The sequence below is a fragment of the Hyperolius riggenbachi genome, chromosome 4, assembly GCF_040937935.1.
Source record: "Hyperolius riggenbachi isolate aHypRig1 chromosome 4, aHypRig1.pri, whole genome shotgun sequence".
Lineage (NCBI taxonomy): Eukaryota > Metazoa > Chordata > Amphibia > Anura > Hyperoliidae > Hyperolius > Hyperolius riggenbachi.
Window position 1 is genome coordinate 129,773,840 of NC_090649.1, and position 15,374 is coordinate 129,789,213.

Consider the following 15,374-nt stretch of genomic DNA (forward strand, 5'->3'; position numbering starts at 1 on the left):
GTCTGCAATATGGCTTAATGAGGTCAGCAGCAGGTTTCTTCGCAGCCGGCCTCCTCTCCAGACAAGCCGAGCAATCTAATCCTCAATTGCAGTATTTCACCAAAAATGAGGCATGCAAAGAGACAAACGCACATCTAAGCGTATCTACAGCGATTTTAATATCTCATTTAAAAAAACATAAAAGTTTTTTAAAAGTCACTCACATCTGGGCCCTTATGACAGGGACCCACAAGGAAAAACAGCACTTAAAACATAGGACGCCGTCCAGCCACACGTCCGCCTCGTCCGACCGGTTTCACTGTCAAAGTTTCATCAGGGACTAAAAGACAAAGTGGCTGGATATACCCTTTTATAGTATTTACCTTAATTAAGTTGGAAGTGTGCAGGGGAAGCCGCTCCGGAGAACGCTATCAGCACTTCCGGGAAGATGGTGGTGCGCTCCACGTACCATCACTTCCGTTTCCGCCTCCCTATGGGAGCAATACGTATTTCCGGAAGTTAATTACATTCCGTATACAGATACAACCCGTACTTCCGGATGTCTATGTATCCGTATATGGCAAACCTCCAAGTTAGGGGATGTATATAAAATAAAGGAATTACACCAACAATTACATTTAAAAACTGCCATCCTGTAAGAATGATCTTTACAAAGTAATCATTCCCTTATTTCTAACTCGAATAAACTCATTATTATTATAACTTTTAAGTGTCGAAAATGTGTGGCATGCACCACTTGTAGTCTTACCCCCAGAAAACAAAATATTTTTTCAGATTTTTATGAGATTAAAGAATTGTATCTGTATACGGAATGTAATTAACTTCCGGAAATACGTATTGCTCCCATAGGGAGGCGGAAACGGAAGTGATGGTACGTGGAGCGCACCACCATCTTCCCGGAAGTGCTGATAGCGTTCTCCGGAGCGGCTTCCCTGCACACTTCCAACTTAATTAAGGTAAATACTATAAAAGGGTATATCCAGCCACTTTGTCTTTTAGTCCCTGATGAAACTTTGACAGTGAAACCGGTCGGACGAGGCGGACGTGTGGCTGGACGGCGTCCTATGTTTTAAGTGCTGTTTTTCCTTGTGGGTCCCTGTCATAAGGGCCCAGATGTGAGTGACTTTTAAAAAACTTTTATGTTTTTTTAAATGAGATATTAAAATCGCTGTAGATACGCTTAGATGTGCGTTTGTCTCTTTGCATGCCTCATTTTTGGTGAAATACTGCAATTGAGGATTAGATTGCTCGGCTTGTCTGGAGAGGAGGCCGGCTGCGAAGAAACCTGCTGCTGACCTCATTAAGCCATATTGCAGACCCTGTAGTTAAGGTCTGTGATAATCTGGTAAGCGTATTATTTTTATGGTGTTTTCGGTGGTGGACACAAGTGAATTCGCGCTGAAGTGTACTATTTATGTTAATTGAAGACGTTTTGCTGAGACGTTGGACTTTGGCTGCGATATATGTAGTGTTCCACATGTTAAGATTTGCTTGGCTGCGCTGATATTGTTTTTTTGATTATATTGTTAACCCCAATATGGTGCAAGATGGCAAGAGATCACATGTGTTATCCTCAAAACGTTCCCATACACATTGCAGCGCAACACACGGGAATAGGCACTGTACTGTGAATGGTCTATGGACTTTCATGTTACCATGCAGTTTGCACAGCTTCACTAATAAACATTGCCATAACAGACTTTGCTTTGAGTTTATTTACTTACTAGACCTTAGGCCCATTATACAATGGGCACTGGGACCCGAGGGTAGCAGCACTACACCACTCCCGCCCCCCTCACCCGGTTGCCCTTCACTCACAGTTCGCTCTCTCCTGGGCTCCAAACTGCCCCCCTCTGCCCGGACAGCCAATGAGCCACACATGCGCAGGATGAAGCTGCCGCGGACACATAAACACAGACGGACAAAGCAACAGGGATTTTATAATATAGGATATCTGTCAAACCACAGATTACACTGACATGCAGCTTCCACTTTACCTAAATCCTGACAATTATTTTTTTTCAATGTTTAGTGTCTGTTGCCCAGGTGTTCGGCAATTTGGTTACATATTTCTATTACTATTTATTGAAAAGATATTTCAGGACTGTTCTGTATACAATACAATGTACAATGTAGCAATGGTCACTGAGATGCTACTACTAATTCCAAGTTGAAGCAAAGTGTATGCAATTGTATTCAGCCTGGAAATAGACCAGTTAAATGTATGTGCATACATTTGCATAATGTTATTGTAATGATATGCTCAGCTGCCTGTGCAGGCAGGCAGCTTTTTGACCATTGTTTAGGTTTGCATGCTGCAGGACTCTGGAAAGAGGAGCTTCTGTCAGTTTTGCAGCTTGTGCTTGCAGAGGAATTTGCATACGTTGTCATGCAAATTGCCTGGCCACATTCATGGGAGGCGTGTACTATAAGTACTATGTGTTTCCCACAATGCTTGGCTGGTCACAAGGATTCCTTCCTGTGAAACACTCCTGGAGGAGTGTCAGCCTTACTCTTTGTTTGAAGATCAGCTTAGAGTAATTTCTGAAACTGCGCTAGGCAGGTTTCCCTAGTGAAATTAGGATTGCTTATCTGTTTTGTTTGTTCTGTTGCGATTGTCCTGTCCCAGCGGTGGTCGTCAGGAAATCGTTCTGATCTCTGTTCTTGGAGTATAGCTGGTGCAGCGGTTGCTACCAGCTATCTCTTCTGATCTGTCTCACTTGGATCGCACTAGCATCTTGCGCTAGCACTGTGGATCCTTCTGTTCTGTCTCCTTGGATCGCGCTAGCCTCTTTTCGCTAGTGCTGTGGATCCTTCTGTTCTGCCTTCCTGGATCGCACTCGCCTTGCGCTAGTGCTGTGGATCCTTCTGGTCTGCTACTCTGTTCTGTCTGCCTGGATCGCACTCGCTTCGCGCTAGTGCTGTGGATCCTTCTGTTCTGTCTACCTGGATCGCACTGGCATCCTGCGCTAGTGCTGTGGATCCTTCTGTTCTGTATTCCTGGATCACGCTAGCCACTTTCGCAAGTGCTGTGGATCCTATCTCTCGCTTGTCCCTGTTTTCGTGTGTCTGTCTTGTCTGCTACAAACGCTTGCTGGAGGCTCGGTGAGGTAACCATTAAGCAAGCGTTCGCGTCCTGTTTCATGTTTGTCTGTCGATGGTTAGTTAGGCGTGCTTGTCTCTATTGTGCTTATCACGTGGAGATCGCGCATAACCGCGTGCACTGTTGCGAATGAGTGCGGTGTTCGCGGTTAGCAAGCGTTTGTTATTTTCCGTATCTCCTCATTGTATGATTTGCTGTGCCTTTGCTACTCTCGTGCTCCGCCTTGCTGTAGCCTTGTGTCACATCTGGCGATCGCACCTCTCGCGATCGCGTTCCTACTTCATATCTGCTGTGGTGTGTGCACCGTCGCGGGTTGACGACTAATCTGCAATTATACGCTTGTGGAGGATTTCCACCGTATCAGCGCACGCGTTGTGCGCTGATCACGGAGGAAGTACCACAATCGTTACAGTTATCTTAACGTTTCGATCAACTTGGAATTATTAGGATCTCAGTAAGCCTTCCTAATCACAAGCCATGCTATATAAAAAATAAATGTATTATTTGGATGTGGGTTTGAAAAGTTGCTGTACTGTGTAGCCACTAGCGAACACACTAACTTGTACTGTAGGCAAAGATTGGCCACCAGTTCCACTGCAGCAACTTCCATGTCATCTGGACGGGAGGCCAGGAACGTCTCATACTGTGCAGGGTCTGTAGAGAAGATACCGGTCTTTAGGTTATAGACACCTCAGGGGTCCGTATGCTAAAGCTCTTCTGAGCTGGAGGGCATCGGAGAACAGATTCAGAAAACATAGACTGGATGGTTTAAGAAGTATTTCATAGGTGGCAATTTTTACCTGGGTCATACAGGAAAATAGAGACAAATTCACTAATTTGTGTTACAACATCTTAAAACTTTGTGGCCACAAAGCCTTGAATTTGAATGTGAGCGTTTTGCAAACCAGAAACACTTTGGTCAGCGGAAAGCAGACGAAACGCACTGATATTATTATTATTATTTATTGTATTTATAAAGCGCCAACATATTACGCAGCGCTGGACAATAAATATATACAATGATACAAGGATGACATACATAGGGTTATACACATAGAACAAAGTTATACATACAAATTGTACAAAATACATGATCATGCAATATGGGCTGGTTAGGTAGGCCCAGTAATACAAGTACAGGCTGTCATAGGACAGGAGCACATGATCCTGTAGATTACACTAGGGAGTGGAGGACCCTGCCAGAGGCTTACAATCTAAAGGGAGGGGTGGAAACACTAGGGGGGGCTGTTAAATATTCCTTAGAGAGCTACTGTGTGGTAGGAGGTGGGAAGGCCATCATAAAGAGGTGGGTTTTGAGGGCTTGCTTGAATGTGTTGAAAGAGGGAGCAAGTCTGATGGGTGGTGGAAGGGCATTCCAGAGGGTGGGGGCAGCTCTTGAGAAATCCTGCAGGCGGGCATGGGAGTGTGAAATGCGCGGGGTGGTGAGGCGAAGGTCGTTGGAGGAATGGAGGGGGCGACCTGGTGTATACTTGTGAACAAGCTGCGAGATGTAGGTAGGGCATGTTTTGTGCACAGATTTATACGCCAGGCATAGAATCTTGAAACTTATCCTGAGACGGATAGGGAGCCAGTGCAGGGATTCACAAAGGGGAGATGTGGATGCAGAGCGGTGCGAAGAATGGATGAGTCTTGCAGCCGCGTTCATCACTGATTGAAGGGGGGGCAGTGCGTTTCAGGGGGAGGCCAGAAAGGAGTGAGTTACAGTAATCAAGGCGGGAGATGATGAGGGCATGGATGAGCAGTTTGGTCGTGTCCGGGGTTAAGAATGGGCGGATCTTGGAGATATTACGGAGGTGGAAATTGCAGGCTCTTGTGATGTTTTGGATGTGTGGGATGAAGGAGAGGTCAGAGTCCAAGGTGACACCCAGGCAGCGGGCCTGGGAGGTAGGGAGAATGGTTGTGTTGTCGATTGTGAGGTGGAAACCTGGGATGGGTGCAGCAGCATGGGGTGGAAGGATCAGGAGCTCAGTTTTGTCTAGGTTAAGCTTTAGGAACCTAGCTGACATCCAGGAGGAAATTGCTGAGAGACACGAGGAGACCTTGTTTATGGTGGTGGCTGAGAGATCGGGGGTATGGAGGTAAATCTGAGTGACATCTGCATAAAGGTGGTAATTGAAGCCCAGGGAGGAGATAAGCTTGCCAATTGAGGAAGTGTATATGGAGAAAAGAAGGGGGCCTAGAACAGAGCCCTGGGGGACCCCAACTGAAAGGGGGGCAGGAGTTGAGGAGGAGCCATTGAAGGAAGTGGTGAAGGAGCGATTGGATAGGTAGGAGGAGATCCAGGCCAAGGCAAGCCCATGGATGCCCATGGACTGTAGTGATTGGAGGAGGAGGGAGTGGTCAACAGTGTCAAATGCTGCAGAGAGGTCAAGGAGGAGCAGGATGGAATAACTGCCTTTGGCCTTGGCAAGGGTAAGGTCGTTGACCACCTTGGCGAGGGCTGTTTCAGTTGAGTGCGCAGGTCGGAATCTCATAAGGACTCATTGCACAAGCATTTTTAGGGTGATTTTGAAAATCGCCGGAGCTTAAAAAATAGCGAAAACACCCTAGGTGTGAATGAGTCCTTAATGTGTTTTAGGGCTCTTTTACACTACATGGGGTTCTGAATCAGATTCCCGTTTTTAATGCGATTTTACATTCAATTCAGATTTTTGATGCGATTAAAAAAAGTCCTTTTTTTCTGGGCTTTTCTTCTTGTGCTGCTAGCATGCAGTGAACATGGCAAATCGGAATTGCAATTTGCAGTTTAAAAGTAGCCTGAAACTACTTACAACAGTTTATACAACATATAACAAGTATAGCATATAACAAAAATAGTTCTGAACATTCTGTACAAGGACACAACTTTGTTTGTACTCATGTATGAAAGGTTGTAACTTGAGTCATTTGGAAGTAGGGGACTTTTTTGATGAAGTGTAAAATATTACAGATTCATAATGTATGTTTGTCTGAAGCTCCCCCTGCTGGTGCTGGTGAGACTGTTGTACATAGAAAGATTTTTGTTTTGCTGTAGTTGTAAAGGAGCCTGTAAAGGTGCCCATTCATTACTCAGTTTATGGCATGGTTATCCCGCAGATTCAATCATAATGATCCAATGAGATCAATGCTGCAACACAGCCGCCTGATCGTTGTTCTGATCAATTTTTGGCAGAAATTATTCAAAATGCTCTATCCAGCATGCTGGAAAGCTCTTACTCAAAAAAAAACTTGACAGGTTGCGCTGCAGTAGCGGCATCAATTTTCTGGATGATGGACGGAACCCGGACTGGTCTCCCCCGTGTTATGTGTATCATTCCCCCTCCTGAGTCTCTTCCTGGTTATGTTTGGATATTGTGTATTAATATTGTAGACTGTTACATTCATATGTAATTTCCTATTTGAAGTAATATCAGATCTTACCTCCAGTATCTACCTCTTGTTTTGGAATTTCAAGTTCAGCATGAAACTAAAAAGAGAAATAATTAATGTCACAATACTTTTAATACTATTTTAAGATCTCTCTCTCTCCCCCCCCCCCCCCCTTCCCCAGGAGGCCATCTTTGTAGTATTAATGTGTCTACAACAAAACCTTATAATAGTTTCAGTAAATCCCTTATTCTGCTTCAATGCTACCAGCCTGCAGCACATTATATTACATTCTATGCCAGGCTCACATGTGGCATCACAGGCACCCAACAACTTCATCCCATTTCTGGGCTGTTGGCACAGCACCACTTCCACTACCACGGGTACAAAGGGAAAGTGAGGTCTTTCTGGTCAGTATAAGGCCCCTTTTACACTTAATCAGTTGCTCTCAGTTACAACTGATTTTCAAAGTAAGTCCCATGTTTTTCTATGGCACCTTTCGCACTTAAAGAAACCTGAACTGAAAATAAAAAGTGAAAATAACCATACACAGGTCATACTTACCTCCTGTGTAGTCTACTCCTCCATTGTCGGTCTCATCACCAAAAATGATGAGAAGGAGAACCGCCACCAGGTCGAAAGTGTTTGTCACTTGTGCAGAGAGAACGGACTGGTCCTAAACACAGCAAAAACTGTGGAGATGGTAGTTGACTTCAGAAGGCGCGCCTCCACCCCGCCCCCAATCCGCATCGATGGCAAGGAAGTAGAAAGAGTCCCCAGTGTCAGCCTTCTGGGCACAACCATCTCCAATGACCTCAAGGTGGAAGGCCAACACTGCCTCCCCACAGAGGAAAGCCCAACAGAGACTTTTCTTTCTCCGCCAACTTAAAAAGTTTGGTATGGCCCAAAAACTTCTGACAAACTTTTACTCCGCTACAATCGAATCGGTCCTATGCTCTTCCATCTTGGTTTGGTACGCCAGCTCCTCCGCCAGTGACAGGCTCAAACTGCAGAGGGTCATCAGATCAGCGGAGAGGATCATAGGGAGATCCCTTCCCTCTCTGGACCACCTCTACCACTCCAGGCTGTACTCCAGAGCATTAAAGATTACCAACGACCCTTCACACCCAGGCCATCGCTTCTTTAGTCAGCTCCCCTCGTGCCGGAGGCTCCGGTTCTGGTCCATCTTCACCAAGACCTCAAGACATAAAAACAGCTTTTTTCCCTCGGCTGTCGACCTTCTGAACTCTCTCCACAAAATTGCCCATCCCCAGCCCACAATACGTGCCCACACTGAGGCACTCTGCACATAGATGGCGCTCTAGCTTAAAGAGACTCCGTAACAAAAATTGCATCCTGTTTTTTATCATCCTACAAGTTCCAAAAGCTATTCTAATGTGTTCTGGCTTACTGCAGCACGTTCTACTATCACCATCTCTGTAATAAATCAACTTATCTCTCTCTTGTCAGACTTGTCAGCCTGTGTCTGGAAGGCTGCCAAGTTCTTAAGTGTTGTGGTTCTGTGATGCATCTCCCCCCTCCAGGCCCCTCTCTGCACACTGCTGTGTGTTATTTAGATTAGTGCAGCTTCTCTCTGCTCTATTATCTTTTACAAGCTGGATAAATCATCCTCTGAGCTGGCTGGGCTTTCACATACTGAGGAATTACATACAGGCAGAGCTGTCTGCACTCTGCAGGAAGAAACAGCCTGACACTTCAGTGGAAGATAGCTGCAGGGGGAAATAAACACACAAATGATCTCTTGAGATTCAAAAGGAAGGGTGTATACAGCCTGCTTGTGTATGAATGTATTTTCTATGTGTGGACATACTGTACATCAACCTACTTCCTGTTTTGGTGGCCATTTTGTTTGTTTATAAACAAACTTTTAAAAACTGTTTTTAACCACTTTTAATGGAGCGGCGAAATTGTGACAGAGGGTAATAGGAGATGTCCCCTAACGCACTGGTATGTTTACTTTTGTGCGATTTTAACAATACAGATTCTCTTTAAGCGGACTCTTTGGTTGTTTTTGTGTTGTAACTTATGCCACATTGTCTCTATGCACCTGGTATTATATTCTGTTCTTGATCTGTATCTGTATCCTGTATCAGTACCCTGTACGTGCCAAGCCCAATTCCAGGCATGACCCAGTCGTGCTTGACGATAATAAAGATTCTTATTCTGAATCTCTTTCTCCTCTCCTGGGTCCCATTTGTCCACTGTGATCAATGGAATTATCTGTCCTCCATTTTAAAAATGGCCATGACCCCATACCAGCTTCCTGGTCAGCACACTGTTAAACTGTAATATCACCCACTTGAGCTATAGGGAAACATGGACATTACCTTCCACATTCAGTTGTAACTGACAGCTGCTGATATATAACTGACAGCAACTGGTATATTTCAGCTCTGACAAAATCTTGTTGGAACTGGAAGGGATCACTGTAAGAAGAAAATGGTGAGCTTCTGAGAGGAACTGATGGGGAGGTTAGTATGTAATATTCATTTGCAGCTACGTCATGTGTTTATTTTAAATAATTGTCCTCACTTCAGGTTCCTTTTAATGCGTTTTAACTGAAATCTTTTTCACAATGCACTGCTATGTAGAAGAAAAAAAAAACACGTACCAACTGATTGAGTGTAAACAGGGCCTAGAGTTATTTTTAATATATGGTGCAGCTATAATTATTATTTAACTCCCCTCCCTCCCCCTCAAAATATTTGCCTTTAAACCATGGACACCTTACACTAGTATGACATTTCAAAATTGGTGTATTTTACATACCTTGTAAATTAAACAATTATAGTTAACATAAAGCTGAACTAGAAAGAATATTGAAGTTAGCATTGTAGACCCCCCTTTGATACTTGCTTGGCTATTGTGCTGATCCTCTGCCTTTACTTTCTGACACAGAGTATCCATACAGATTATTTGTTCCAACTCTATCTCCCCTAGCTACATGGATTTTTTTTTTTACATTTCAATAGTTTTTAATGCATACCTACCAACTTTTTGAGATGAGAAAGAGGGACACTTAAGCCACGCCCCTGCCACACCCCTGCCACACCCCTAGTCACACATACCATAAAGATTTAATAAGAAAAATATGTTGTTGTTGTTGTTGTTTTTTTAAAGATTCTTTTATTTTCAAAGGATAAAGAAAGAGAGATTACACCAACAAAGGACATAGGTGTCATATACATCATATCATCACACATAAAAACAAGTATATGACTAACTTAGGAAAGTCCAATGACTACATAGTATATGCTTATATGAAGGGCCATCAGCCAGAATGACTCCATAGACATAGAAATCAAAGAAGCATACATGTGTATAGAGGCAGAAGGGGGTTGCCTGATTAACAAGTAAAATTTGTAAAAGGCTAGCTATCAGTTCAGTACAGCAGGTCTGTTAAAAGTTTCTGAAAGACCGGTTTTCCTGGGCCCAGAGGGAACATACACCAGAAAACCCATAATTGCTGACATTGTACAAACCTCTGCAACATAAACAGACTTTCTCCCTCATAACAGGGCAGTTATATGACAGGAACAAACATGAAAGAAAAGAAAAAAAGAGAAGCGAAAAGGTGGAGATTTCAGGCGGACATGACGAGAACCCGGGGCAAGCCAAGGGAAGCACCAGTACAAGAACAAGCATTCTCCCCACGCCAGGAGAAAAGGCAAGAGCTGGGGCAAACCTCCAATTCTGTCAAATTAAAACCGTTCCCAATTTAATTAGCTAATCATGAGTGAGCGGTAACGCTGCGTTTCTTTGAATTCGAACCAGCCAAACCAGGTTTTCCGGTATTGCTCATGTCTATCATGTATCGTTGCTGTTAGATCCTCCATTTGTTGTGTCTGCCCCATCAAACCGAGCCATTCTCTGATTGTAGGCGGTTGCACTGATTTCCAGTGCCTAGCGACTAAAGCTCTAGCTGCATTAACCAAATGCCTTGTTAGGGTTTTCTTATATCTTCTGATGGACCACGAGTTATGATGGAGCAGAAAGAAAGCTGGGTTATCAGGAGGGAGGAAGTCAGTCAATTCATGCATAATACTTCTGACATCAGACCAAAATTGAGTGAGTTTAGGGAAATACCAAAATATGTGAAGCAGAGTGCCTATTTCCTGTCCACATCTCCAACAGAGATTAGAAGAGTTAGGAAACATGGAGTGCAATCGGGCTGGGGTTAAATACCACCTTGTTAGGATTTTATATCCGGATTCTTGAGATCTAGAAGAGATAGACGATTTATGAGCAAATACCAAATTTTTGTCCCATTGTTTGTTAGAGAATGTAGTCCCCAAGTCTTGTTCCCAATTATTTCGGAATGAGGCCGAAGGAGCGGGAGGGTCGTTTAACAAAAAGTACATTAATGAGATCCTTCCTTTTATCTGGCCCTCACTGAAACATGTTCGCTCAAAGATGGTAAGGGGTCTTGTAAAGCTAGATTTGGTACCTTGGGACAGAAGGAAATGTCTAAACTGTATCCAACTCCAATGGTCTAGTTTCTGTGTACCGAGGGTTATTCCAGTGTTTGAAGGCGAGCCCAATCCCCATTCACAAGCAAATGGTGAGCACGTAGAGCAGGTCCTCCTCTCCAGGCTGGGTAGCTCCTAGAGGAAAGGCCTGGTGGGAAGGAAGAGTTATCCAGGATGGGAAGAAGAGGAGAGGGCCAGGGCGACACCTGAGGAAGGAGTCTATATTTGGTGAAGGTGTTAATAGTATGTGCAATTAACGAGGCAGCAGGATCTGGGATTTTCCTATTCCTAGAGGCCCAGGGAGTATCAACTAAATTATCTTTTATGAGCTCTCCCTCCAGCCCAACCCAACTTTTATGGCCAGCATGTCGATGCCAGTCAATAATGCGTATTAGAATGGCAGCTGTATAGTAGAGTCTAGGATTCGGGATGCCCCCCCCCCCCCCCCCCCAATTCCTTAGGGGCCACCTGGATCTGGTATTTTAATCTGGGTTTATGGCCGTTCCAAATAAACCTAGAGAAGATTTGAGTAATTTCTTTAAAGAATGAGGATAGAGCAATCGTGGCATAATTGTCATCTTTACAATATTAGACCTTCCAAACCAGGAAAACTGTGGTTTATTCCAGTTTTGAAGATCCTGTTTAATTCTTTCTAGAGCCGGGAGGAAATTATTAGCGACCAGGTCTTTTGGATCTGGAGTGATGTGAACCCCCAGGTATTTCATATATCGAGAAGGCCAACGAAATGGGAAGTTATCTTGGACAGGGCTAGGGAGGAGGATTCCCATCGCCTCACACTTATAGTTAATTGACATATTCGAGAGGGACCCATATTTCTGAAATTCCAGCAGAAGGTTGGGGAGAGATATGTGGGGATTGGACAGATAAAATAGCATATCATCTGCGTAAGCAGCAACCTCATGATGGGATCTCGGAAGTTCAACCCCTTTAATATCTATATTATTGCGGATAAAATATGTTGTTTTATAATTCAAACCACACTGATCCTTTCTATCCTGGTTCATTTTCCTTCATATTAACATTTTAAAATTAGTAATATATCAATTTAAAGGATGGGAATAAAGTTTAGTGTCAATCATACACATTTTTGGTAGAGAAATATGTATATTTACATAGAAAGAGGAACAAAGTCCTGAAAGAGGGACAAATGAGGAGGAAAGAGGGACAGGGCTCCCAAAAAGGGACTGTCCCTCCGAAAAAGGGACAGTTGGGAGCTATGAGTTTTTATTGGTTTTAACAAAAACAAGAGTAAGATCAACATTCATAATAATGTATCAAATAGTACAGCGCTGTATCCAACAGAAGTAGAGCAAATACAATGCATATTATGTCAGTAATTAGCATAGAAATATAAACCCTGGAGGTTTTAAAACCCGCTACATGTGGTAGCCTCCATATTCAATTTACTTCTGATTAGTAAAAGCTATAAAGATGCTACTGTTTGCTACTAACCAGTAGAACACTGTTGGTCCCCTGTAATTCAGACATGGCTGTGTGTAGATCCTTCAAACCGACATGGGGAAACTCTGGCACCCCACTGTTGATAAGAAAACATTTAAATCCAACAACACCAGCTTGCAGCAGAGGCACCAGCTCTACCTGTCACAGGAGGAAACAATTATTATTATTAATTTATAGAGCGCCTCGTCTTTTAGGCACTGCACAGAGTAAAAAAAACAAAACAAGAATAAAAACACTGGTACACTGGTAACGAATACGATTGTCTGCATGTCTGAAAAGGTGAGTTTTAAGGATGCACTCACAGCTTTTGAGGGTTGGAGAGTAACAGATTTTGGAAGAGACTTCCAGAAGAGGGTAGAAACTCTTGAGAAGTGTTGTATACATGATTGGAGGTAGTTCTAGTGGAGAACAGAAGAAGGTTGTGCAGTGCAGGTTGTCACATTTGACCATCATAAACTATGGTTATGCCATAAATAGCAATTAAGCCGCTAATACCTATATTCGTTCTTGATCTCATGTTATATACTGATTTTGCCATCACTGACCATGTTCAAAAACTGTCATCTGAAATTATCCCTAATATGTGACTGCTATGAGCAACAATAGTTTAGCCACCTCCCTACTATGGGGTCGATTCATAAAAGGCTGTGCGAAAAAAAAATACCGAAAATACAGCATTCAATATTTTAGACTTTTGTGTGCCAATTCATAAAAATGTTCACAGATGCAGCAGAAGTTCGGTAAATTACCGAAGCCCATGTACAAAAACCTTTGCGTTAACAGCAGAGCAGTGTGGAGTGTCTCTGTGTTCAGTTCCGTGCAGTGAGGGCATTGCAAGGCATCCAGACATCCCTTTACATGTTTTGTTATACTGGCTCTGCTTGCTTTGAATCTGCCCTGAATCTATTAGTCTTTCTTAAATACTTGCCTAGTCACGACGATGGGCGTGGACGCGGCGGCAGCCCCAGGACCGCCTAATGCCGATTGGCATAAGGTCCTACGGGCTTGTTTTGCAGGAGATCGCACACGCTAATGCGCGTGCATCTCCGCTTGGTAGGCGGAGCTCCTCCCCAACATCTTCAGTCTCCCAGCGGCGATCGCCACTCGGAGACTGTTAGACGGCGAAAGCGCCATCTTTTATTGCCGTACAGCGCTGTGATCTAAGGCAGCGCTGTACTGGGGACAGCAGCCAGCCGATCACACTGATGACAGCCGATCACACTGATTGGCTGGCAGGGGGAGGGAGGGAGATTAAAAAAAAAAAAAAATATTAGGAAAAAAAATTAATAAATATTGATTAAAACAAACAAACAAACATTGGGGCTCCCCCAATGTTTGTTTGCTTTTTTATCAATATTTATTTATTTTTCTAATATTTTTTTTAATCTCCCTCCCTCCCCCTGCCAGCCAATCAGTGTGATCGGCTGTCATAGGCTTTAGAGCGCTCTGTTGGTGGGGAGAAAAGGGGGGGGGGGGGGGGAATCACTTGCGTGCTGAGTTGGACAGCCCTGCAGCGAGGCCTTAACCTCCTTGCCGGTTATCCCGTGCTCAGCTCGGGGTAACCTGCGTAGGGGGATTTCTCAGGCCTCGCTGGGGCGATTTTCCCCCCAAAAAATTTTATTGCACGCAGCTAGCACTTTGCTAGCTGCGTGCATATCTCGATCGCTGCTGCTCACCACCGATTCGCCGCTACCCGCCGCGCCGCTACCCGCTTGCAAAGATCGCCGGCGGCGATTGAAGTATGTAGGGGGATGCCGCTTGTCAGCGTCTATCATGTAGCTAGCGCTAGGCTAGCTACATGAATTAAAAAAAAAAAAAAAATTAAAAAAAAAGTGCTGCGCCGCCCCCTTGCTGATATAATTGGAACGGTTAAGGGGGTTAAAGCTGCAGTGGCCTATTTGGTAAAAAATGGCCTGGTCTTTAGTTAGGGGGGTTTAAGACTGTGGTCCTCAAGTGGTTAAAATTCTATTTAATTGCCACAGCTTAGAGGGACTTCAAGAGACTTTACTCAGAGGGTTGAGCAACAAAGCAAAGTTAATAGTGAACACATCAAGTACTACTGTATCTGGGCCCCCTCTTCTCCAGGGCCCCATAGCAGTTGCTATGGCTATTGCTACGCAGGAGGAGGTCAGAAGGCTAAAGGCATTATCCCTTTCCCCCCACACATACACACACACTTTACATCACAGTTACAGTATTGGCAGCGCAGAATAGAGCTACTGTGGTTCTTAATGAAGCTGGGGCAATGTACATTTAGGAAGCAGTTGTCTCTATACAGGGAATTTTCTGGCCCTTTTGGGGCCCACTGCCACCCAAGTGATCTGGTGGAGAACGGAGCCTGTGTGGTACTAAAGGTGCCGTGTACACAGCATGGGATCCCTTACATGCTCTTAATTGTTTGTTATTAGATTAAAAATTATTATTGATTCGGCCCATCGAGAAATTATCTGGTGTGTACCAGGCATCAAGTTCCCAGGCTTTGTGACTGATAACCAGGACGTTGTGTTCTCATTCAAGCCATCCTATCTTTATTGCGTGCCATGAAGTGAGGTCTCTCTTGTACATACACAGTTTGCCAGTCAGAAAAATTAACTTTTTTATTTTCTATTGCAACTTTTTCTACTGTGATATTTTCCTGAGATAAATATGCATACTGTTGGAAATAGAGAGAATGTAGATAATTGCAGTTAAACTTACCTGATTATCAGGAATGACACCTCCCCAAAATGCTACATCCACATAGCACTGCCCTTCAGCTGCCTGGAGCTTAGTATTGAAATTGCTCACAGAAGTGGTGGGAGGCAGGCTGTTTCTGGAAAGAAATATAAAATAAAAAATTGTGTATGCCTTTCTACAGCCTCTTCCCACACAACAGTAGACTGGGCATAGCCCTTACCCCCATATCAGCAGATTGGACATAACCCCTCCCCACA

At 43.9% G+C, this 15,374-nt stretch overlaps 1 protein-coding gene across 5 annotated transcripts in view; it reads right to left on the reverse strand.

Moving 5' to 3' along the window:
- Positions 1-15,374, reverse strand: part of LOC137571481 (allantoinase, mitochondrial-like) — a 74,005-nt gene that overhangs the window by 21,857 nt on the left and 36,774 nt on the right. For all 5 annotated transcript variants that reach the window (XM_068280647.1, XM_068280649.1, XM_068280651.1 and 2 more), the window contains exons 4-7: positions 15,139-15,253; positions 12,433-12,579; positions 6,524-6,569; positions 3,664-3,757 (exon numbers count right to left, since the gene is read on the reverse strand). In XM_068280647.1, coding sequence (XP_068136748.1) covers positions 3,664-3,757; positions 6,524-6,569; positions 12,433-12,579; positions 15,139-15,253 — 402 coding nt within the window. The remainder of the gene's footprint in view (positions 1-3,663; positions 3,758-6,523; positions 6,570-12,432; positions 12,580-15,138; positions 15,254-15,374) is intronic.